General features: G+C 42.9%; 1 protein-coding gene across 2 annotated transcripts in view; it reads right to left on the bottom strand.

Annotated features, from left to right (window-relative positions):
• The window catches only part of LOC116265359 (ABC transporter F family member 3), a 70308-nt gene that overhangs the window by 4475 nt on the left and 39356 nt on the right, over nt 1-26477 (bottom strand). For both annotated transcript variants that reach the window (XM_031645923.2, XM_031645921.2), the window contains 3 exons: nt 24874-24956; nt 23813-23907; nt 22693-22779 (listed from right to left, as the gene is read on the bottom strand). In XM_031645923.2, the coding sequence (XP_031501783.1) occupies nt 22693-22779; nt 23813-23907; nt 24874-24956 (265 nt within the window). The remainder of the gene's footprint in view (nt 1-22692; nt 22780-23812; nt 23908-24873; nt 24957-26477) is intronic.

Genomic DNA, 26477 nt, shown 5'->3' with positions numbered 1-26477 from the left:
AGAGGAGAGCACCCTAAGATGTAAAGGGCAGTGCACCAACGAGTAGCTAGAGATTCAGGGCAATGGGTTTTCAGTGCAGTTGTATACACTAGCCATGGCCAGGGCAGACCTTGTCTTGGGGATTCAGCGGTTGAAAGGGCTGGGCAAGGTAGTATGGACTTTGTTAACATGAAAATGCAGTTTACACAACCGGATGGGAGGCGCCTAACCCTGTCAGCCAGTCCAGGAGACCCCCGCATCCAAGATGCTGTAAGGGGCAGCCGCTTCGTATGTGTTATTCATGACCAGCACCGTGACAGAAGAGAGGCCGCCCACCACCCTCACGGGAGCGCGACTACCGGCCCTACTAGAGGAATTTTCAGACGTGTTCGATGTTCCGCATGGATTACCTCCTCCACGCGGCTATGACCACCACATAGAGCTTCAATCGGGGGCAGAAGTCGTGAAGAGGAGACCATACAGGTATAACCCGACCCAACGTGATGCCCTAACTCGACTGGTGCAGAAAATGCTAGAGCAGGGAATCATTCAGTCCAGTCGCAGCCCTTTTGCGTCTCTTGCTTGGCAAGTCTTTCTTAGGAACTCAACTAGAGGTTTTGTGTGGATTACTGCGCCTTGAATGCTGTCACGGTGAAGGATCGCTACCCCATTCCTATCGTGGAAGATCTCCTAGATGCACTCAAGGGCACAACCCTGTTCTCCAAGTTAGATCTTCGTGCAGGATATCATCAGATACGGATTGCACTGCAAGATGTTCCTAAGACAGCCTTTTTGACATCGGACGGGCACTACAAGTTCCGCGTTATGCCGTTCGGTCTCACTAACGCCCCGGCGACATTCCAATCGCTCATGAACGATATTTTTCGGCCGCACCTATCATGCCAAGCTATCCAAGTGCTCATTTGGGACGAGCCAAGTCTCATATCTCGGCCATGTGATCGGCAAGGGCAGCGTGAAAATGGAAGAGGATAAAGTGGTCGTGCCTAATTGGGCCACTCTGAAGTCGGTCAGGGAGTTATGTGGTTTTCTGGGTTTGGCAGGGTACCACCGCAAGTTCAGGCAAAATTTCAGGAATATCGCCGCACCATTGACACATTTGACAAAAATGGACTAGTTTCGATGGACCAACCAGGTTGAGGAAGCGTTCGCCAAGCTCAAAAAAGCCATCACGTCGGCGCCGATCCTACACATGCCCGATTTCACCATACAGTTCGAGGTAGAAACGAACGCCTCAAACATAGGGGTAGGAGTTGTTTTGACTTTTGAGCCAAGGCAAGCACCTTGTAGCGTTCTTCAGTCGTACAATGGGGCCCACCTTCTGTAGTAAATCAGCCTTCGAGCGTGAGCTCATTGCTATGGTGTTGGCTGTTCTTAGATGGCATCATTACTTACTGGGCCAGAAGTTTGTGGTGCTCACAGACCACCACAGTCTGTGTTATTGCCTCCAACAAAAAACCTTGGTACCCGCCATGCAACGTTGGGTGATGAAACTGCTCAGTTTTGATTTCGTCGTTTCGAGATTCGACACCGTAGTGGGAAAGAAAATCCAACAGTAGATGGACTATCTCGACAAGTGCAGGAAGGGCAAGGCTTTTGGACATTTTCGGCCATTCATTGTGACATATGGGCAGATATTCAGCAAGCTCACCGATCGGCCGCATCTGTGCAACGCATACGAACTGAGCTTACACAAGATTCTACGAGACGATATGGTTATGAATGGTGCCCTCCTTACCTCTATTTCTGCAATAGAATATTTATCCCGACCGAGACAGACTTGCCAGGCATTTTGATCTCACATTTTCATGATTTGAAAGGTGCAGGTCATGAAGGAGTTGAGGGGACTTACAGACGCTTGAGGGCAGCATTTTTTTGGCCGGGGAAGAAGCGTGAGGTGCAGAAGTATGTGCGGTAGTGTGAGGTATGTCAACACAACAAGTATGAGACTACGCGTCCCGCGGGCATCCTGCAGCCCCTTCCCATTCCCGAGCAGACTTGGGAGGACATATCCATGGATTCTATCGAAGGCTTACCCACCTCCCACGGTAAGTCCGTCATATTGGTGGTGGTAGACAAGCTTTTTAAGTATGCACATTTCATCGCTCGCGCACACCCTTTTCCAACCAAAACAGTAGCGCAGACTTTTCAAGAACAAGTAGGAAAACTACATGGGATGCCACGTTCCATTGTAAGTGACTGTGACTCGATGTTCTTTAGGAATTTCAGACTACAGGGCACACAACTTAAGATGAATATGGCATATCACCCACAAACAGATGGACAGAAAAAAGCAAATTGCTCTCGAGGTATGTTGGTCCCTACAAAATTTTGAAAAGGGTAGGCCCCTCGCCTACAAATTGGGGTTACCACTGGGCAACACCATACACCCGGTCTTTCATGTGTCTAAGCTAAAAGCGTGCCTCAACCCACCGAATGAAGGAGAAGTCGCGGCAACACCAGCCCTGGCGATTCCCACCGGCATGCATCCACTACGCCGAGTAGAAGTACGTCGCCTCAAAGTGGACGGAAGGTGGAAGTCACAGTAGCTTATTGAATGGCTCACCGAGGAGGAGTGACCAGCTACATGGGAAGATCCAGAGGATTTACAGCAGCGATTCCCATCCTTCACACCTTGAGGACAAGGTGTTTTGGAAGGGGGGAGTATTTGTTACGATCCATGTATGGATCGTAGTACATGGGGGTCGAGCATCAGTATTTGTGTTCCTTAGTTGTGTTCTTTAAGTTTTATGTTAGATTGCTCCAATACGGATCTGTTTTCAGGAGGTGTCGGTCCGGTCCAGACCCGTAGTTGTTTTGTACTTAAGCTTGAGATTTGCCCTAATTAATCAGACTTGAAGTTGATTCTCTTTTCTCTCGTTCTCTCTTCTCTTCTTCTTTCTCCCTAACGCCGCTTGTTAGCGGCTGGCTAACACACACACACACACACACACACACACACACACACACACACATATATATATATATATTGTTGAATTAGAAGAGTTTATGTTTCTAGGTGGCTCTTTGTAATATTAAAGAGTTACAAGATCTCTTTAATATTTTCCTTATTTCTGTTTAGTGTAATATGTAAATCTCCTTTCTACCCTAATCTCTTTATAATAGAGATTAAGGTTAGTGAATGAAGGACGTTCCTTTCTCCTAGCCTTGCGGCTGCTACTCTCTCTATCTCTCTCTCTCTCCACATCTCACGACAGGGCTCCAAACCTCACAGCTGCAACATGGTATCAGAGTAGGCGTGACTGGCGACGTGAAGACAACAGTGGCTGGGGCTTGAATCAGGCTGGCGACGTGAAGAAAAAACTGTTGTCGACTTCTCCTCCTCAGGCCATCTCTTCCACCGTCTCCTTCTCTTCTCCCTCTTCCGTCTTCTTCTCCTGCTATACACGTTTAGTTTGAGTTGCTGTTTTCCAGCAACTAAACCGTGTGGAGGAGTCTATTCATGCTATGAAATCTGCGTGAATAGACTCCAGCCATGGGTGTCTACACATCTATGTTTTATCACAGCTGGGTGGGAGTCTGCGATGGTTTATGTTGAAAGTTTTTTTTTTTCTGTTGCTATTCATGATTAGTGGAAAATAATCTGTGGTACAGCAGCGTTAGATGCATAAATAGATAAGTTGTTGGTTGCTAAAGACATTGCAAGCAGTGTGGTATTCTTTTTTTTTGTCGTTGGATTGCTGGATTTTCTCTTGGATTGCTAGATTTTCTCTGTTGTGGGGTTCTTGGACAGCAGTCTTCTATTTGTATTGCTGGATTTTATCTGTCGTGGGAGTGTTGGACAGCAGTCTATCGCGGGATTTTTTTACCATCATTAGGTTGTTGTTTTCTGCCATAGGGTTGCTGTCAACAGTTGGACAACAGTCTATTATCGTGGGGTGTTCAGAAGCAGTGTGGGAAAAGTGTTTTGCATCTAACGTTGTTGTGTGGTGTTGGACATATGTTATTGTTGATCAGTCGCAGTCTTTATTGATCTATATATACATATTCTCGCTTGCTGGTGGTGGGTGATCATTTGCGGGCAGACTTGCAAGGCTGAAATTCATAAAACTGATTTTTCTCATGAGGTTAAAAGTGGAGGAAATCCATTCTCTTATGGTTCTACAGTAAAGTTAGATGGATCTAACTATGAGATTTGGTCTCGTGTGTTTATGATGTCTGTGATTGGACATCAGAAGGAGCATGTTATTGAAGAAAATGAGCATGTTGAAAAAAGTGGAAAATATAGTTCATGGAAGGGAGATAATAATATTGTCATGGATCATGAATAGTGTGCAACCACAGATTGCATCAACTATTGCATATTATACCTCGGCCAAACAAATGTGGGATTTCTTGAAACAAACTTACTCAAATGACAAGAATGTGAGCAAGATATTGCAGGTAGAGGAAGAATTACTTAATTTGCAATAGGGTGACCAAAGTCTTGCTCAGTATTTTGCTTCCCTCAAGTCCATCTTTGAACGACTTAAAGTATTACGTCCCCCATGTCTAACATGCCATAAGACCCATGGTGAACAGTTGCGAAGTTTCTACAGGGTCTCTCCTCTGAATATGCAGTAGCAAAGGCTCAAATGTTGACTGGAGCAGAAATCCCTGACCTAACTGAAGCCTACAACAGACTCAGTCGTCTTGCTGTGACCCTCTCTCTACCCTCTAGTGATATCCATGCCTCTGCCTTGGCAGCCTCAGGAGGTCGTGGACGCAGTTCATTTAGGGGGAGAGGCATAGGTCGTGGGTCAGGAGGAGGTCGGAGGAGATTTCAGTGCACCTATTGTGGGAAAATGGGGCATTTGGAAGACAGATGTTGGGATAAACATGGTCGTCCTACCGCGGCGCCGCCCTTAGGAAGAAATGTTACATCTAAGCTGGGAAAGAACTCTTTACAGTCTTCTATTGGATCTGCCCAAACAGCGTCATCAATGGTAGATGGGTCTTCATCTTCTTCTCAGCCTGAGACAGTGACCGTGAGCATCAACAAGTCAGAGTATAAGGACTTCTTGGCACACAGATCTATCCAGTCATCGGCCTCTACAGTCATGATAGACAGTGCTATGTCCATTGATACTGTCCCACATGATACATGTACTACTTGGATTATTGATTCAGGAGCATCGATACACTTTTGTAGTAGACCTTCTATGTTTACTGTCCTGCACTCATTACCTTAGACACGTCATGTTAGACTTGCAAATGGTCGATGGTCACCTATTATGAGTTATGGAGATATCAAGATCTCTCAGTCTATGTCACCTGTGTGCGGGGTGCGGGTGCCGGCACGACATATCTCAAAAAATTTTGGTGCAGCGGTGCGGCGAGAGTATTTTATTATTATTAATAATTTATTATAATAATATGTATGTTAACATATCGTGTATAGGGAACCGGGTCTGGATATAGACCCGGTCCCATGGGCACGGGTACCGAGAGTGGCTCGGTACCCTAGGCGGGTCTCCCTCTTATTTAATCCCACTTATGGTGTAATTGTGGATTATGTGGAATAACATTTTCTCTCTCCTAAGGTTGCGGTTGTGCCCCTAGGTTAGAGCTTCTCCGTGGTTTTTCACCTCTCTTTGAGGTTTTCCACGTATATTGTGTGTTTCTTCTCTTTCTCTCTATCGTGATTTGTGTTTCTACATGGTATCAGAGCCAACGCGTGAGAGATCGTTGGTGTGCTAGTCGTTTTTCCGCCGCTGCTGTTTCCGCCGCAGCCTTCGTTTTCTGCGCCGCCGTCGCCCTCTCCTCCAACCACCGACGTTGCTCTCTGCAGCGCCGCCGCCGTCCAGCGCCGCCGCCATCCAACGCCGCTGCCTCTTGTTTGTCGTCTCTGGTGCTGGGTATTGCTTCTCTTTGGTGCTTGTGATGGCCGAGGAGATGTCCCTCAAGATCGATGGTGCCCTAGACACGGGCAGCAATACCAAGCAGTGTTGTACGATACGTACGATACGGGGCCGATACGTACGATACGATACGTATCTTTTACAAAATACGATACGATACACGCCCCGTATCGTACGATATGGGTTGATTTCAAAAAATGGGTGCTGGAACCCCCCTTTTCGAGTTTTTTTTTAAAAACCCGGCCCTTCTTCATTTTTAAACTAGAGATTGTGCTGCCGTGGAGGGAAATTATCGATTTCTATCGTTAAATCATCGATTTTCAAAATAAAATCATCGATTAAACCATGGATTTGTGCGTGGGTGGCTGATTCTCGTTGGGAGGAAAGAGGTTTTTTAAAATTGTGAAGATGAAAATGAAGAAGAAGATGGAGATGAGGATGAGAAGTTATGAATGAGAGTCGTGAGTGCTTTCATTTTATATGTATTGACATTGAACATTTTCACAATTTCATTATCTTGTGATGTAATACATAACATCTAAAACTTGTTTTTTGATGTGGTATCTCATAGACTTATGGACATTATGACTTATAAATCTATGTGTTTTTTATAAAGAACATATTATTCTTGTTTTTTTACTGATTTTTTATGAAGTTTTTGAATTTTTTTCCTATTTTTTCTGATTTATTAAAAAAAACGATACGGTTACGATACGTTACGATATTTTACGATACAGCGTATCTTAAAGTCAGACCGATACGGCTTACGATACACTTTTTACAACATTGATACCAAGAGCGAGATCTTGCCTGTTCAAGTCACCTCCATCCGGCTGAACAAGGATAACTATCTCTCTTGGTCTGCTGCCCTAGAAATTGGGATAACCAGTCGTGGTCGCCTGTCTTACATTACTAGGGAGAAGCCTGCACTTTCTAAAACCGATCCGCGATGGGCGACTTGGGCGTTGGAAGATAGTCAGGTTAAAGTATGGATTATTAGTTCTGTTTCCGCAGATATTCAGCCTTTGATCTTGTGTAAATCGACTGCCTACGACATGTGGACTGTGCTTGCATGGATGTATGGCCGTAAGAAGAGAGTATTGCGTACGTACCAAATCAAACGTAGCATATACTCTCTTAAACAGGGTGACTTGTCTGTAGCTTCTTTCTTTGCAGCCCTGAAGACCAAATGGGAGGAACTTGACTACCATGTGAATGATGACTAGCACTGTGGTTCTGATCATGCCTTGTACTGGGACAAAGAATGGATGGATCGGACGTTTATTTTCCTTGGAGGCTTACGCGATGAATTTGAATCCATTAGGAGCCAAATTCTCAATTGTGACGAGGTCCCCGGAATTGAAGAGGTGTATGCCCGTGTGGAATCTGAGGAACAACGTCGCCAGGTGATGCATATTGACACCAGTCAGGGGAGTTCTCCATCAGCCTTTGTTAGCCGTGCTTCAGGGATTGGACAGCGTCCTGCTCGGCGGTGTAGCCATTGCAACAAATTGGGACATTCTGTTGACTTTTGTTGGGATCTTCATCCTGGGAGGCAGCTTGTCCGGGGTCGTCCTCTTTCTAGCCGCCGCAGTCCTTCTGTGCCTGAGCCTAGTCAGAGTAGCCCTTCAAATGTTGCCAAATCTAAGCTTTCCTCCGATCAAATCAAAGAACTGCAAGCCGGCTGTCTACTACTCAGGAGGATGCTTCCACGTCTGAGGGGGCTAAGTTAGCCCAAGCTCTTGTGGCCACTAGTGATCAAGGTAATTCCTCACATGGTGATTGGATTGTTGACAGTGGCGTTACACATCATATGACAGGGGACCCTAAGATGTTCCAAGAATACAAATTGTCTTCTGGGCAGCAACGTGTGTCTATGGCTGATGGTTCTTCTATCTCTGTGGCTAGAAAAGGGAGTTTGTCCTTGTTAAATAAATATTGTCTTCATAATGCACTTCATGTTCCCAATATTCCTGTGAATTTGTTATCTGTCAGCAGTATTACTAAAGAACTCAATTGTAATCTGATCTTTTCTACTAATCGGTGTTTTCTGCAGGACTTGGTGACGGGGCAGAAGATTGGCATTGGTTCGGCTATTGATGGGCTCTACAGACTGCCTGTGCAGGTTGCGTCTGCTCTTATTTCAGCCACTAGTGGACAGTTGTCAGGCATGAAAGACAGATCTACTAATATGCGATGGCACGAGCGGCTTGGTCATCTTCCGTTTCCGTTGATTAAGAAGTTGTTTCCTAGTTTGTTTCATTCTGTTTCCATGGACTCCTTCACCTGTGAAGTGTGTCAGTTGGCTAAACATGTTAGGGCCTCGTACCCTATTTCATTCAATAAAACCACTCGTCCATTTGCTTTGGTTCACTCTGATGTTTGGGGTCCTTCGGGAATACCCACTTGTCGTGGTTTTCATTACTTTATGACCCTTATTGATGATTACTCCCGTTGTACGTTCGTGTACCTGTTGAAAGAACGTAGTGAAGTTCCCGTTATTGTCAAAAACTTTGTGGCTTTTGTTGAGACTCAGTTTCAGACGTCTGTCCAAGCTTTTCACACCGATAATGCTAGAGAGTATGTCTCTCAATCCCTAGATGATTTCTTGAAGAGCAAGGGTATTGTTCATGAAACGTCCTGTAGTTACACACCTCCCCAAAACAACGTGGCTGAACGAAAGAATCACCATTTACTTGATGTTACCCGGGCTATTCTGTTCCATCGGCAGGTTCCCAAGCGCTACTGGGGTGATGCGCTTCTCACTAGTGCCCACCTTATCAACTGTATGCCTACCCGTGTGTTGCAGGGTCATTCCCCGTACTCTATGCTTTGGCCAACTCAGAATCCCTGGCCTCTTACTCCTCGGGTGTTCGGGTGTGTCTGTTTTGTTCATGACCATAGTCCCACCCTCAAGAAACTTGATCCTCGGTCTATCAAAGCTGTCTTCCTGGGGTATTCCTCCACTCAGAAGGGATACACATGTGTTGATCCTACCACTTCTAAAGTCTATGTTTCCCGGGACGTTACCTTTCATGAACATAAGGCATACTTTCATGTGAATCCTCTTCAGGGGGAGTATCTAGGGAACAGTAGTGAAGAGTATTCATCAAATCAGTTGATTCAGTTTATGGATTTCTTGGATTACAAGGCTAGTGACAATGTGGCAGACACAGTCAGAGATGATAGAGACTGTCACATGGACGAGGGCCTTGTTGATAATCAGCCTACAGCCACAGCCCGTGATCATTTGTTTGGCCAGGTGTACAAAAGGAAGAAGACAGATGTGGTTGAAAATGTTGATGTAACCAATCCCAATCGTGTGAGTTCCTCGGATGACCCAAGTCTAATCAATGAAGAGCTTCCTATAGCCCTGCGCAAGGGCACCAGGTCTTGTACTTCTCATCCAATTCAGAGATTTGTCTCTTATGCGAAACTGAGTAAGAATTACAAATGCTTTATAACATCCTTGTCTGAGTCTGTTATCCCCAGGTGTGTAGAGGATGCTAGAGAGGATCCTAAATGGCTACAGGCCATGACAGAGGAGATGGATGCCTTGGCGAAGAATGACACTTGGGAAGTTGTGGATATTCCCAAGGGGACTCATTTAGTTGGTTCCAAGTGGGTGTTCAATGTGAAGTACAAACCAGATGGTACTGTGGAAAGGTATAAGGCTCGGCTTATTGCAAAGGGGTTCAGTCAAAAATATGGTATTGATTATCTTGAAACCTTTGCTCCTGTTGCCAAACTGAAAACTGTGAGGGTCATCTTAGCACTTGCCGTGTAAAAGAGGTGGAGCATGGATCAACTTGATGTTAAGAATGCATTCTTAAACGGCCATCTAGAAGAAGAGGTCTACATGAGTATGCCTCCTGGATATGTTCAAAGCGGAAAATGTTGTCATCTCAAGAAAGCCTTGTATGGATTAAAGCAGTCTCCTAGAGCATGGTTTGAAAGACTGAGGATAGTGATGAAGACGAATGGTTACAAACAGGGAAATGGTGATCACACCCTGTTCATTAAGCAGAGAGATGGCCTGGTGAGTCTTCTTCTTGTGTATGTTGATGATATGATAGTCACAGGTGACGATGAAGAAGAGAAAAGGAAGATGAAGGAGAGGTTAGCTGCTGAATTTGATCTTAAAGATTTGGGTAAACTAAGGTACTTTCTGGGGATAGAGATTGCTCGGTCAGAGACAGGGCTGGTTATGAGCCAAAGGAAATACACTCTGGATCTTTTAAAGGAGACAGGTAAACTTGGATGTAGGCCCTCTATGACTCCAATGGAGTCTGGTACAAAGATAAGCATCAAAACTGGCAACATCCTGGATGGAGAAGGAAAAAGGCGGTATCAGAGGCTGGTTGGTAAGCTCATCTATCTCACTCTTACTCGCCCTGATATTACTTATGCAGTGAATGTGTTGAGTCAGTTTATGCATGCTCCTACTGATTGTCACTGGAAGAGTGCAGAAAGAGTGCTGGGGTACCTAAAGAATAACCCAGGGAAAGGATTGTTATATACTCAGCAAGACCAACTCAATATTGAAGGATACTCTGACACAGATTGGGCAGGGTGCACTGATACTAGAAGGACTACCATGGGGTACTGCATCCTTCTGGGGGGCAACCTGGTTGTATGAAGAAGTAAGAGGCAGGAATTTTGCTCTAGATCCAGTGCTGAGGCTGAATACAGGACTGTTGCCATGAGGGTTACAGAAATGTTATGGTTAAAGATTCTCCTAACAGATATTGGTGTTGAAACAGAAGAGAAGATGAAGATGTACTGCGACAACAAGTCTGCAATTAACATCGCGAATAATCCCGTTCTGCATGACAGAACTAAACATGTGGAGATTGATCGCCACTTCATACGGGAACGCATAGAGGAGTTGATCCTACCTTATATGAAGTCTGAAGATCAAATTGCAGATGTTCTAACCAAAGCCTTATGTACATCTCAATTCGAAAAAAATGTGAGCAAGCTTGGCATGTTTGACATGTATGCCAAGCTTGAGGGGGAGTGTTAACATATCGTGTATAGGGAACCGGGTCTGGATATAGACCCGGTCCCATGGGCATGGGTACCGAGAGTGGCTCGGTACCCTAGGCGGGTCTCCCTCTTATTTAATCCCACTTATGGTGTAATTGTGGATTATGTGGAATAACATTTTCTCTCTCCTAGGGTTGCGGTTGTGCCCCTAGGTTAGAGCTTCTCCGTGGTTTTTCACCTCTCTTTGAGGTTTTCCACGTATATTGTGTGTTTCTTCTCTTTCTCTCTATCGTGATTTGTGTTTCTACAATGTATATAATATATATGACAAAAATTTGTCAATAAACCAACAAAATTATTAAATAACAAGATGAAAATTGCAATCTGCTAATCATGATATGAGTATCAATCATCAATTCAATAAGAAATATACTCTAGTTTTGAGTTCACAGAATCACAGTTTATACAGTCATCTTGCCCTGCAGGCTCCTAGCGACGAGTTCGTCGGCTCCACCCAATGCGACGTATAGAAGAGGGAAGAAGAAGAAGAAGGGTCGAAGAGGGAAAGGTCGAAGAAGAGGGACGAAGAAGGGGCAACCATCGACTTTGTTAAAAACTTAAAAAAAAAAAACCTAAAAATTGGACCAAAGTAAACTTTCTCGCCTTTGACCGCACCCGACTCGGGTCAAACGCGAGTCGGAAAAAGACGATTTTAGCCGGGTGCGGCTGACCGCACCCGACTCTTGTTTGACCCATTTGGGTGCGCACCGGAGGCACACCCGAATCCGCACCCGCACTACGTCGACGCGGGTGCGAGACCAAAACTGCCGCACCCAGGTATCATAGCTCTCAGTCTATAACTATTCCTAATGTGTTATATGCTCCTAAGTTTCCCACAAAACTGTTATCGGTTGGACAATTGATTAATGATTTACATTGTCGTGTTACATTTGACTCTGGTGTATGTTCATTTCAAGATTTGCAAACTGGGAAGATGATTGGTGGAGGCTATGAGAAAGGGGGCATCTACTTTCTGTCGGATCCAGTGGGTATTGCAACATCATCGATCACCTCATTGTCCTCCTCCTTCCAGTGGCATCTCAGACTTGGTCATCCATCTGTCTCCAAGCTCCGTCACCTTCTTCCTCATCTTTCAGTACCAGAGTCATTTCAGTGTGAAGCCTGTCAACTAAGCAAACACACCCGTCGCAGTTACTCATTGAGTCTGAGTCAGTCCAGTTGTGGACTATTTGATCTTATTCATGTTGATGTGTGGGGTCCTAGCAAAGTTGCTAGTAGGTCAAGATTTCGTTATTTCCTTGTCATTGTTGATGATTATTCTCGAGTCACTTGGGTCTTCCTTTTGAAAGAAAGGACTGAAGTCGTATGTATTCTCAAAAACCTTATTATTGAAATAAAGACCCAATTTGGTATTCTTGTTAAAAGCATTCGCAAGTTTAATTCTGATAATGGCATTTTTCCCCAGTTTACCTGTCCTCATACCTCCCAACAAAATGGAGTAGTTGAGCAAAAACATCGCCAACTTTTAAATGTGGCTCGTTCCCTAATGCTTCATAATAATTTACCTGCATACTTTTGGGGAGATGTCATCCTCACTGCCTGTTCCTTGACCAATCGTTTACCATCCTCCTCCATTGACAATGTTAGAATATGTTGTTGTGGGAACCAAGTCCATATCTGGACCCGGTTCTATGGGGCGCGGGTACCGAGGCGGCTCGGTACCCTAGGCGGCTTCTCCTCTCTCCCTCTATATATTGTCACTTATGTGTAAGTGTTGAATAAAGTGGAATAACATTTTTCTCTCTCCTAGGGTTGCGGTTGTGCACCTAGGTTAGAGCTTCTCCGTGGTTTTTCACCTCTCTTTGAGGTTTTCCACGTATATTGTGTGTTCCTTTTCTTTCTCTCCATCTTGGTGTGTGTTTCTACATGGTATCAGAGCCAACGCGTGAGAGATCGTTGGTGTGATAGTCGTGTTTCCGCCGTTTTTTTGCTGCTGCTGTTTCCGCCGGTTTTTTCCTCTGCCGCTGCTGCGCCGTCGCTCTCTGCTGCTCCGCCGCCGTCCAGCACTGCCAGCTGCGCCCCCACCGTCCAGCGCTGCAAGCTGCGCCGCCATCGTCCGGCGCGGGTGTTCTCTGCTGCGTTGCCGCTGTCCATCACTGTCGTCGCCCACTTCAGCGCCGCCGCCGACCCGCGCCACCGCTGCCCATCGCCGTCCATCGTTTTCCCGCTGCCCAGGAACGTCGCCTCTGCCTAGTTCTCGCCGCTGTGCCTCTTGTTGCTGTGTGCGTGTTTGTGATGGCAGACGCGATGGGGACTCAAAAAGATGTTGTTCTTGACGCGGGCAACGCTTCCAAGACTGAGAACGTGCCGATCCAGGTCACCTCCATCCGTCTGACCAAGGACAATTACCTATCTTGGTCTGCCGCTCTCGAGATTGGGATTACTAGCCGTGGGCGTCTCTCTTACATCACTGGCGACAAACCTGCGCCCATCAAATCTGATCCTCATTGGGCAACGTGGGCGTTGGAGGACAGCCAAGTGAAGGTATGGATTATCAGCTCCGTGTCCTCCGATATCCAGCCCCTCATTCTGCGGAAGCCGACCTCTTTTGATATGTGGACTGTGCTTGGCGAAGATGTATGGTCGCAAGAAGAGACATCTGCGCACCTATCAGATTAAACGCAGTATTTACTCCCTGACACAGGGTGATTTGTCTGTTGCTGCCTTCTATGCTGCCCTGAAGACCAAATGGGAGGAGCTAGATTATCATGTGACTGATGAGTGGAAGTGCGGTTCAGATCATTCCCTCTACTGGGAAAAGGAATGGATGGACCGTACGTTTTTGTTTCTGGGAGGCCTGCGGGATGAATTTGAGTCTATTCGTAGCCAGATTCTTAATGGTGATGAGATTCCAGGGATAGAGGAAGTATATGCCCGAGTTGAGTCTGAAGAACAACGTCGCCAGGTGATGCATCTTGACACCGGTCATGGCCCTTCTGCCTTTGTCAGCCGTGCCTCTGGGACTGGGCAGCGTCCTGCCCGGCATTGCACTCATTGCAACAAGTTGGGGCATTCGGTGGATTTCTGTTGGGATCTTCATCCCGAGAAGAGACTGGTCAGAGGTCGTCCTCCCTCTGGCAAGCGTAGCCCTTCTGTGTCTGATTCCAGTCAGAGCAATTCTTCTAGTGGTGCAAAGTCCAAGTTGTCCCCTGCTCAACTCAAAGAGCTACAGGCGTACATCAGCCGCCTATCTACTACCCCTGAGGAGTCCTCCACGTCTGAAGGGGCTCAGCTAGCCCAAGCCCTCGTTGCCTCGACTGATCAAGGTAACCCTTCTCTTGGTGATTGGATTGTTGATAGTGGAGCCACTCACCACATGACAGGGGACTCTAAACTCTTTCAAGAATATCAACTTTCCTCTGGCAAGCAACGCGTGTCTATGGCAGATGGGTCTTCTATCTCTGTGGCTGGGAAAGGGAGCTTGTTCCTGTTGAACAAATACCGTCTCCACAATGCCTTGCATGTTCCAAATATTCCTGTGAACTTACTCTCTGTCAGCAGTATTACTAAAGAATTAAACTGTAATCTGATTTTCTCTGCTGATCACTGTTCCCTGCAGGACTTGGTGACGGGGAAGAAGATTGGGATTGGTTCGGTTACTGATGGGCTCTACAGATTGCCGGTGCAAGTTGCTTCAGCATTGATTTCTGCCACGAGTGGTCACGTGTCTGGTGTGAATGATAGATCTACTGTTCTGCGATGGCACGAGCGTCTTGGACATCTCCCATTTCAGTTAATAAAGAAGTTGTTTCCTCATTTGTTTGCTTCTGTCTCCATTGACTCCTTCGCTTGTGAAGTGTGTCAATTGGCTAAACATGTCAGGGCTTCGTACCCTATCTCATTGAATAAAACCACTCATCCGTTTGCCTTAGTTCATTCCGATGTTTGGGGTCCTTCTGGAGTACCCACGTGTGGTGGTTGTCACTATTTTTTGACGCTTAGTGATGATTACTCTAGATGTACGTTCGTGTACTTGTTGCGAGAACGTAGTCAGGTTCCAACAGTTGTGAAAAACTTTGTTGCCTTTGTTGAGACTCAATTTCATACAACTGTTCAAGCTTTCCGTACGGATAATGCTAGGGAATATGTCTCTCAATCCCTTGATGATTTCTTGAAAGGCAAGGGTATTGTTCATGAAACTTCTTGTAGTTATACCCCTCCTCAAAATGGTATAGCTGAACGTAAAAATCGTCATCTTTTGAATGTTACCCGGGCCATTATGTTCCAACGCCATGTCCCGAAGCGGTATTGGGGTGATGCACTTCTCACTAGTGCACACCTCATTAACCGTATGCCTACTAGGGTGTTGGATGGTCAGTCTCCTTATTCTACCCTGTGGCCCACTCAGAATCCGTGGCCTCTTACTCCTCGTGTCTTTGGGTGCAGTTGTTTTGTGCATAATCATAGCCCTACTCTCAAAAAGCTTGATCCCCGGTCTATTAAAGGAGTTTTCTTGGGGTACTCTTCCACTCAGAAGGGGTACAAATGTGTGGATCCCACTACTTCCAAAGTGTATGTTTCGAGGGATGTCACATTTCATGAACATGAGTCGTATTTTCCGGTGAATCCTCTTCAGGGGGAGTGTATTGGGCACAAAGGGGAAGAGTATTCCTCTAATCAGCTGATTCAGTTTATGGAGTTTTTGGACTACAAGGTTAGTCCCAGTGTGATTGACACAGTCACGGTCAGTAATGAGAAGGGCAGTTATATGGAAGGGGTCACGGTGGATGCTCAGCCCACTGTTGCCAGGGATCACTTGTTTGGCCAGGTTTATGTCAGAAAGGAGAAAGCTACAGTGGAAGATGTTGGTGATGAGGATAGAACCAATCCCAATCCCGTGATCTCCCTGGATGACCCAAGTCCATCGAATGGAGAGCTCCCCATTGCTTTGCGCAAAGGCACCAGGTCATGTACTTCTCACCCTATTCAGAGATTTGTTTCCTATGCTAAGCTCAGTACAAATTACAAATGTTTTATCACAACCTTATCCAAAGTTGTTATTCCCAGGTCGGTGGATGATGCTAAGGATGATCCCAAGTGGTTACATGCTATGACGGAGGAGATGGGTGCGTTAGCTAAGAACAAAACATGGGAAGTTGTTGATATCCCTAAAGGGACACACTTAGTTGGCTCTAAGTGGGTGTACAACGTGAAGTATAAACCTGATGGCACTGTAGATCGATATAAAGCTCGTCTGGTTGCAAAGGGGTTCAGCCAGAAGTATGGGATCGACTATCTTAAGACCTTTGCCCCTGTTGCAAAGTTGAAGACCGTGAGGGTTATTCTTGCTCTTGCTGTGCACAGGAAGTGGCGCATGGACCAGCTTGATGTTAAAAATGCGTTCTTGAACGGCCATCTGGAGGAAGAAGTCTATATGAGCATGCCTCCCGGGTATGTTCAAGAGGGAAAATGTTGTCACCTCAAGAAAGCTTTGTATGGCTTGAAGCAGTCGCCTAGAGCTTGGTTTGAGAGACTAAGGATCGTTATGAAGTCTACTGGGTACAAGCAAGGAAATGGAGATCATACCCTATTCATAATGCAGAGAGATGGTCTGGTGAGTCTTCTCCTTATCTACGTTGATGATATGATTGTCACTGGCAGTGATGAAGAAGAAAACAGGAAGATGAAGGAGAGATTAGCTAAAGAATTCGACCTCAAGGATCTGGGTAAGCTGAGATACTTTCTGGGGATAGAGATTGCTCGATCAGAGACAGGGCTGGTTATGAATCAAAGGAAGTATACTCTTGACTTACTAAAGGAGACAGGTAAACTTGGTTGTAGGCCCTATCTTACTCCTATGGAGTCGGGGACTAAGATAAGTATCAAGACGGGCACTATTCTGGATGAGGAAGGAAAAGGGCGATATCAGAGGCTAGTAGGTAAGCTTATCTATCTTACTCTAACTCGCCCCGATATCACGTATGCGATAAATGTGCCAAGTCAATTTATGCATGCTCCCACGGATTGTCACTGGAAGAGTGCAGAAAGAGTGTTGGGATATCTAAAGAATGACCCAGGAAAAGGACTGCCGTATACTCGACAAGACAAACTTACTATTGAGGGCTACTCAGATGCAGATTGGGCAGGTTGCACTGACACAAGGAGGTCCACTACAGGGTATTGTATCTTTCTTGGAGGTAACCTAGTTGTTTGAAGAAGCAAGAGGCAAGAAGTGTGTTCGAGGTCTAGTGCTGAGGCTGAGTACAGGGCTGTTGTAATGGGAGTTACAGAGATGCTGTGGCTGAAGATCCTTTTGACTGATATTGGTGTGGAACTGAAAGATAAAATGAAGATGTACTGTGACAACAAGTCTGCGATTAATCTTGCCAATAATCCAGTTCTACATGATAGGACCAAACATGTGGAGATTGACCGTCACTTTATCCGGGAACGCATTGACTCAAAGGAGCTGATTCTGCCATATATGAAGTCTGAAGATCAAGTTGCAGACGTCCTAACTAAAGGGCTTTGTACTTCTTCATTCGAAAAGAATGTTAGCAAGCTTGGCATGTTTGACATGTATGCCAAGCTTGAGGGGGAGTGTTAGAATATGTTGTTGTGTGAACCGGGTCCATATCTGGACCCGGTTCTATGGGGCGCGGGTACCGAGGCGGGCTCGGTACCCTAGGCGGCTTCTCCTCTCTCCCTCTATATATTGTCACTTATGTGTAAGTGTTGAATAAAGTGGAATAACATTTTTCTCTCTCCTAGGGTTGCGGTTGTGCACCTAGGTTAGAGCTTCTCCGTGGTTTTTCACCTCTCTTTGAGGTTTTCCACGTATATTGTGTGTTCCTTCTCTTTCTCTCCATCTTGGTGTGTGTTTCTACAGACAACAAGGTTCCCATTAAACTTGTGCATCCACAACGACCCTTGTTTCCCGTGGCTCCCAAAGTATTTGGTTGCACATGCTTTGTTCACATACTTAAACCCACACGTGATAAATTGGGTGCCCAAGCCATTAAGTGTATTTTTATAGGCTACTCCAGAAACCATAAAGGCTACAAATGCTTTGATCCCTTGACTCAAGGAGTATATCAGCTCGAGTGTCACATTCTTTGAGTCTAAACCTTATTATAGCTCCTCTCCTATCTCCACTGAGATGCCACCGTCGCCACACCCACTACCTATTCCTCCTATTCCTTTGGAGTCATTTCCTTTTGAATCTCCTTCTAAAGAATCTTCGACTGTAGTGCCCAAGTTTCGTGATCCTCCGCTGATTTACACACGTCGACAAGACCCCTCTCATGATCCTTCACCAAGCGCTTCTCAGGAGGTAAATTCATCTGAAGTGAGTAGCCTTAGTCCGTCTGATCCCTATCAAGACTTACCTATTGCTGTTCGCAAAGGCAAACCACAATCTACTCTGCATCGTATATCTCATTTTGTGTCTACTGACAGTGTTGGTAAAAGTATGCAACAGTTTATTCAAGCCCTTACTGCTCATACAGTTCCTAAATGTCACCAGCAAGCTTTATTAGATACCCAATGGAGACAGGCTATGCAAGATGAGATGGATGCATTAGTTCATCGAGGCACCTGGGAACTTGTTGATCCTCCTCCTGATTGTGACATTGTTGGCTCTAAGTGGGTATTCACAGTGAAATATAATTCTGATGGGTCTGTCGAACGATACAAAGCTCGGTTGGTTGCTAAGGGCTACACGCAGACCTACGGTGTGGATTTTTTTGAGACATTCTCTCCGGTTGCTCGTTGGGAACCATTCGTCTTATTATTTCTGTGGTTGTACACCATGCCATGACTGGCACATGTATCAGCTTGATGTCAAAAAAGCCTTTTTGTACGGTGATCTCGATGAGACTGTCTATATGCAACAACCACCAGGGTTTGAACGACAGGGGGAGTGTGGAAAAGTGTGCAAACTGAAGAAAGCTATTTATGGACTCAAGCAGAGTCCTCGTGTGTGTTTCACAAGTTCTCCGAGGTAGTCTCAGAGTGTGGCTTTGTGAGATCTCCTCTTGATCATTCTCTGTTTATCAAAAAGTCTTTCCGGGGTATCATCGTTCTAGTGGTCTATGTTGATGATATTTTCCTGAGAGGTGACTCCAATCAAGAAATTTCTGATACAAAGTTGTTTCTTCAAAAACACTTTGTGACAAAAGATCTTGGTCCACTACCGTATTTCTTGGGAATAGAGGTTGCTCGAAATAGAGATGGTGTCATTCTCTCTCAACGGAAGTATGTTCTTGATTTATTGCAGGACACTGGGATGCTAGGGGCTAAATCAGCTAATCTACCTATGAATCCACGCATACATCTTCATGATGACCAAGGAGAATTAGTGGATTCTCGATCATATACTACACATAAGTGCACAACATGCAATTATGTGATGCTGCTCCAACAATGTAGACTGAAAAACACGCATCAGGTATACATAAATCATGATCCAAAATAAATTTATAGATACTACACATAAGTACACAGCATGCATTTATGTGATGCAGCTCCAACGATGTTGACTGAAAAACGCGCAAATCAGGTTATCTCAATGAACCAGAAAAACACACAAATCAGGCGAGAATGGCTTATGTTCAATGTGTGAACCGCAAACAGAGCAGTTCAAAATTTCAAATTGAAGAAAGGAAAAGTGGCAAAAATAAAGAAGTTGATGGAGGACATACTTGCCGCCAGTCAATGGGAAAAGCTGTCGGACAATGGGTGAGGCTGCCGGAGATTGGACAAAGAAAAAAAACGCCCAAATCAAGCAATGCAAAAGCAGATGACGTCTGAATACCACAACAAAGGTGTCACCCTTCGCTGGAGTCGCCGTTTGCCGGAATACTGAATCACATGCCGAAAAACAATGGACGGAGGTCGCCGGAGTTGCACTTACTTTTCGCCTGAGCAGTAAGCACCGTTGATCGTTGTGGGTGAAACGCACTTGCGGCTTTTTCTTTAAAGTTTAAACAAATATAAACCCTAATCCATGGGCAATTTTGGACTCGATCAACTTTGATCGAGTCCGAAAATTGATGGGTACATACTTAGGTATGTTGACCCATATATGGTCACGCCGTACCCAGAACGTACCCGAGTATGTACCAGTACCCTTACTAGAATCATACCAGTACCGGAGCAGTACCCGTGTTACATAGGTCATAGCCAACCTGACATAACATACCTAAATTAATAAGTTATGAGGAACAAAATACATTGAAATGAATTATCACTTTAGAAAGGAACCTACGCAGAGTGATGCCTTGCATGAAAACCCCACTCCCACCCCAATTCAAATTTTCTCTTCAAACATGGCAGAATTCATTCAGCATCATGGTTAGTTTGATGAGTTTCACTATTTATTGCATATGTTATATTTGTAAATATCATCATTTAATTGAGATTTAGGATGCATTAAGTCCATTTTTTGACCTTTTTCTGCTCCTGGTCATTTTGGCCCCATTGATCTATTTTCCTTAAAGAACAAGGAGTCGAGACGTAAAATACAAGTTTAGTTCTGTTTCTGTTGAACTAATGAAAAGAGGTTACCACTCCTTAACTGTGCTGGCTTTGCATTTTAGTTGAGCCAGCAGTAATAAGCGACCTTTGCCTACAGCAGAAGGATGGGAGGAAAAGCATTTTTTCTTTCAAAGAAAGGTGTGCTCTTCATATAAAATAATTATGCCTAGTACCATCCTTCCAAAGCATCGTGCTTGAAACCAACCACTTAACCTGACCTGCTTCATGACTTGGACATAAGTTTTGGCAATTTTGTCCTTTTTGTTTGCACATACTGCACATTTGTATTCAGTGAACATACATGCCGTTTAAGATCCTAAAAGGTAATCGAGCGAAGCCTAGTCTGATTTGGTCCAAGTCGATTGACTAAGAGTAAATAAATACATATATTTAAATCAAAATAAGTACAAAAACATATACATCAATACAACAAAGGCACAATTAATAGGTTATGATTCTTACAAATTAGTTGGCTGACCACTGACTACACTGACAAATTGACTACTCGGGACAACTAGTCACTGGTTCGAAACACAAGTCAGTCGATAACAGATGAAACCAACCAGTCAGACTAGTCGGCTGACTTGTCACCACTAAGAGATCAAGTGAAAAATTTTCTCAAGAAACCAAGTTCCTTAAACCTCCCCAGCCTGTCCTATGTGAAAAGTTGAGACTGAGTTAGAACCTAAATTTGTCAAAACATAGCAACATAGACATTTTCCTTAAACCTCCCCAGCCTGACAAGGCAGCTCAACCATCTTTCTCCATTTCCAAAATGGTAAGACGAGAATAATTTGCAACCTGATATCACAAATATTTGAGAACTGTTGGTGGATCACTACTTGCACAGTTGTCAAGCACACTAAGAAACCAGAGTTTCTTTATTTTTCTCATCATTTTCTTGTTAGAATTAAAGTGGGACTAAATTATATCATCCAAATGCAATCATGAATACAACAGCCATGTAATTTCAAAGATACTATTCTAAGCCAGCTGCAAACACGTCTGAATGATTATCCTTGGGAGAATTTTGTAAAAAATCCACAAGATAAATAACAGTCTAAAAATGCCAAACTCAATAAACACTTCACAATGTGCACTAAGGCAAAGCAAGAGATAAGAATATACGATTTTAACGACTGCAATGCTTAGAAAAAGCATAAACATGAACCGGAACATGAGGAAACTGACCTCTTTTAGCTATGAGAAGGAGGAAAGCCAGTTGTTGGCTACCCCCAGTGGCTCAAAATACAGCCTGTCCTATGTAACCTTACGTCACATGGGTGTGGGTGCTGGTGCGGGATGCGGCAAGTTCCAAAAAAAATTGAGTGCGGGTGCGGCGAGAACATATATATATATATATATATATATATATATATATATATATATATATATATATATATATATATATATGTTGTTTGTTCGATAAGTAATTCTATTTGTCTATATCTTTAAACTTTTTTTTTTTTATCAAGGTTACCTTGAATCGATATATCAATGAAAATTTGGCCAAAACATTTTTCAGAACAGCCAAAACTCATTTGACGCCATGTTGGGCCACACCAGCACTTTCTAATATAAGCTCCTTAGAAGGGAGTTTTTTGAAAAATTGCAAGTTTTCTAACATTTATTTGCAAGTTTTTACAAGTTTAAGTTCTACTTTCTAATATAAGCTCATTAGAAGGGGGTAAAGAACAAAATGAAAGACCTTTTGAGAACAAAGGCAAATTTGAAGTTCTGCAACTATGAGAAATTGACTAAATGCAAGGAGAAAGATTTCCAACTATTCATAAATCAGACAATATATACATATAAGCTTGGCTTTGGTTGAACATCTGATGCTACAGTAACTGCTGAAAGAATTTGTGAGGGTCAGTTCTAAGAAAGATATAGTTGAGCATATTTTTAGATGTTTATAGTGCCATCAAATTAAAGTTGGATGCAGGAGAACCAAATTCTTTTGTGGAGATAGGAGAACACTACAATAGATTTCATTGTCAAATGACAAAAAGCCAAAGACTAACCAAGTTTTCCCATTTTCAGTCAATCGGCTTTCGTGACAGGTAACTCCAATAGGTTCAAACTGTCGTTATATTCAAAGAGGAAAACAAAAACCTGAAAACGGTGACATTTGCCCAAAAAAATTCCAAAACCTAATTGCAAAGTTGCTACCTTTGTATTACTGGTTCTTATTAAGATTTCTACTTTTATGCTAAATATGAGAAAGATGCAAAACTAGTAACTGTAAGCACAAAGATGTGCATAATTAAAACCTTTTAAAGCTTACCGGATAGCAACGCATCATGTATAGAAGTGGATTTGATGACAAATCAAGGCCATCAACATGGTGCTGACTGAAAACAGCCATGCGAACCTGCAAAACATGAAATTGTTTACAAGAAGTCAACCTGAGATATAAAATGCATATGAGCACCAACCACAAGATATTTCAGTATCCATTTCCACCTTATAAACCAGATCACCTACACTGAATGATGTCAAAAAAAGATTGAGTACTTCCATTACACTTGCAAGAATTAGGAAAATCTATAAAAAGTAAAAAAAGAAAGTTTTCATTATCATCACAAATTTCAGACACTTCTTTGAAAATTTGTTGATACATAAATATACTAATCTACGTATACCAAAGTATATATATATATATATATATATATATATATATATATATATATATATATACACACACATACACACACACATATATATATATAATTAACATACAGTTAGCATGTACAACCAAACTACTATTTTAACACCCCCCACCCCAAAACAAAAACTTATGGTGCTATAACCGAAAGTTTGTCAAGCAAAAACTGTAATCTAGGTCAGTACAAAGCCTTAGTAAAGAAATCTGTAAGTTGATATTCTCAAGAGCTAGCTGTTGGAGGATATCCAACGGCTCTATTTAGAACCGTTGGAACCTTCAACAACTAGTTGACTTTGGCCAAAGTCCAAAGTTGACTATTACAAGAAAAAGGAAAAATATACCAGTAGAAATGAAAAAAATACAAAAAGAAATACTAGAATATTTATGTTGAAACCTATACACTAAGTATACTTAATGTATATACATATATATATATATATATATATGTATACATATACCAAAGTATATATATATATATATACACACACACACACATGTATACAATTAAAATACACTTAGTATGGACTACAAAACTACTATTTAAACATGTATATCATGGAAGAATGTTAAAATCCGCATTTTATGTTTTCCAGAAAATGACAAGATCTTTCCAGGATTTTCAATATAAAATTATGAAGGAAACTAGCAAAATACAAGGAAATTCACTATGGCAAATGAAAACTATAGTAATGATCCAAGTCAAGATAATGTAGTTACATTTGAAAGGGGGCAAACTTACCTTTGCTGAACGAAAAATTGTACCAGAGCTTGGTTGGAGCTCTCCTGCAATTAATTTTAGAATGGTCGATTTGCCGATACCATTCGGTCCAACCACTAGCAACAAGATGAAACATAGTTAAAAGCAAGGCCACCAATCACAACTGAAAACTAAAACCAAGAAATTAGAGCACAACAAGAGAAATGTACACACCAAAGGACATAAAGAAGATTTCAAATTCTTGGATCAATATCATGTCTACTCAACATCTTAATCTAAACAGGAAAATGCTTATTCACTCATAAAAATATGAACTCCATCATAGATCACATAAGGACAGACATTTCAATTAAGTTTCTTTTCTCGACATTCATGAAAGAAACACTCATAAAGCATACCCTTAATGCATGGGAAAAGCCATCTACATGATTGTGCAAGTTAAAAATTCAAGGAACCCAGTAATCACCTATGAGATAATGAGAATGAATGGTTTACTTCAAAACCAAACTCGTAGCCAATCATAAAAAAAAAACTAAGAACGCTTCAGATGGTCTACTTCACATAAATTTGACCGTCTTTCCTCTATGTCTAAATCGATTTTCAAGTGATAAAATTTTAGAAGTTTTTTGAAACTCTGCTCATGAAGCACTCGAGGAACCTGCTAACAAATCATAATTGCATTTTCCAAAATTACGGTTGCGTGAATGTGAATAAAAAAAAAAGTCATATTTGGGGCACCCATTAGCCCCATATCACTTCTGAAAGACCACTTGTAAGTTGCCAAGACGACATCATCATCCATATCCTAATGAGAATCATGTCATTATTGTTTTCCGATTGTCGATATTTGACACATGCAGAGGAGAGAGAGGGACCAGTAAACGGAAATAAACTTTCCTATCCATTGATCACAAAGAGTTAGTACCCAATCCTAATGGCGATAATGATAAGGTGTACTAAAAATTCAATACAGATAATTCATACATGGGCCAAACTTAAGCCATGTAGCAACAACTGATTCGCTGCTGATTGCTTTAGTTTTCGATTAACAGAAAAAAATAAACAAATGTTTGAAGACTTACTTGCAATGCGGCTGTCAAGGTCTATGCCAAAATTCAAGTTCTTGAATAGAAGAGGTCCTCCAGGATACCCAAATGATGCATCACTGGAATAAGGAAAAACAAAAGAGTCACCATTATTAATGCATACCAGTAAATAATTTTGATTGGACTATAAGCCACATGCATTAGCATACACATACACACATACATACAGACTATGTCACATGGGTGCGGATACGGTATGGGTTTGGGTACGGCGTATGGAGTTTGGACACGGCAATTGTGAAAATTGTGGGTGGTACAACAAATTTTAAATTCCCAAAAAATGATAAAATGGAAAAAACATTAATACCCATAAAAAAGTCTACAAACGAAACATTGTTCATCACAAATAAAACATTAAAAATAATAAAAAAATGCAAAACAAAGAAAAATATAATGAACAGAATAAAACAATATGCAATCAACTATTACAGAATTTGATGACCGGCATTTAGGCTTGTGCCTAAGCTTGGCTGATCGGCACTTGGCAGCATCACTTTTGTTTAGTAGATGAAGACTGAAGAGAATCTTGCCGATAGATTCATCAAACTTTTAATAAAAAATGGCAGCAACCAAACAAAACTGGCAGGAAGCAGCCAAAAGAGCAGATAGAAATAAAATGCAACCAAACGCCGCCAGCAACAGATAAACACATAAAATCAAACCAAAACATGAAAAAATGGAAAGATTTACAGTTTTACAATTCAATCTTCAAACAAAAACATCCTCAAATAAAAAAAACCAAAACCCCCCAAATCAAGAAAATGGAACAATAAGTTGTAATAGCAAAAAGAAAGAAAGAAAAAAAAAAAAAAAAACTTACCTGCCTACGGCCGCCAATCATCACTGCTGTGGAAAACTATTGAAGAAAACGTCGGTCGGTCAAGCTTTGCAACAAAGCTCGACTGTTTTGTAAGTTAAAAACGAAACAAAATTTATGATTTGGATCGGGTCTGACCCATACCCAGTGGCACCACCGTACCCAGTCCTGCATACCCGTGTACCGGAGTGGGTGTGGGGCAATCCCACATACCCGTGTCACATAGCATACAGATATTATAAAATGTGTATGTGTGTGTGTGTGTGTTATATACATACATACACACATACACTCATCAGACAAACAAGAGAGAGAGAGAGAGAAGTTTGGAGCTCGGTGGAAACTGATGACAAGAAAGGTACATCTACCTACCTCATCCTGAAACAACAGTAGAGCCAACCTTGTTTTGAGCTAGACACGCAACTAGAGTGCACATTTAACTTTCTGGCTACTAGTTGAGACTATCAAAGGTAGGATTTGTTAGATTGCGAAGTTTGCATTCGGGTGTCAGCATACATTTGAGTAACGTTTGGTTTACAGAGATGTTCTATGCATCAGTACTGTTATTTGTGTACCTGATGCAGCTATTGTCCTATTATCCTGAATCTGGTGTAATGTGGTAGCAAATAGTCCACAACTATTCGGAGGATCACGAAACTTGGACACTGCAGTGGGAGAATACCCAGAAGGAGACTCGTAAGGGAATGACTCCAAAGGAATAGGAGGAATAGGTAGTAGGTCAGATGACGGTGGCATCTCAATA

Source organism: Nymphaea colorata, chromosome 12 (assembly GCF_008831285.2).
Source record: "Nymphaea colorata isolate Beijing-Zhang1983 chromosome 12, ASM883128v2, whole genome shotgun sequence".
Lineage (NCBI taxonomy): Eukaryota > Viridiplantae > Streptophyta > Magnoliopsida > Nymphaeales > Nymphaeaceae > Nymphaea > Nymphaea colorata.
The sequence above is the reverse complement of the archived record's forward strand: the minus strand, read 5'-3'. Positions and strand labels throughout refer to the sequence as shown.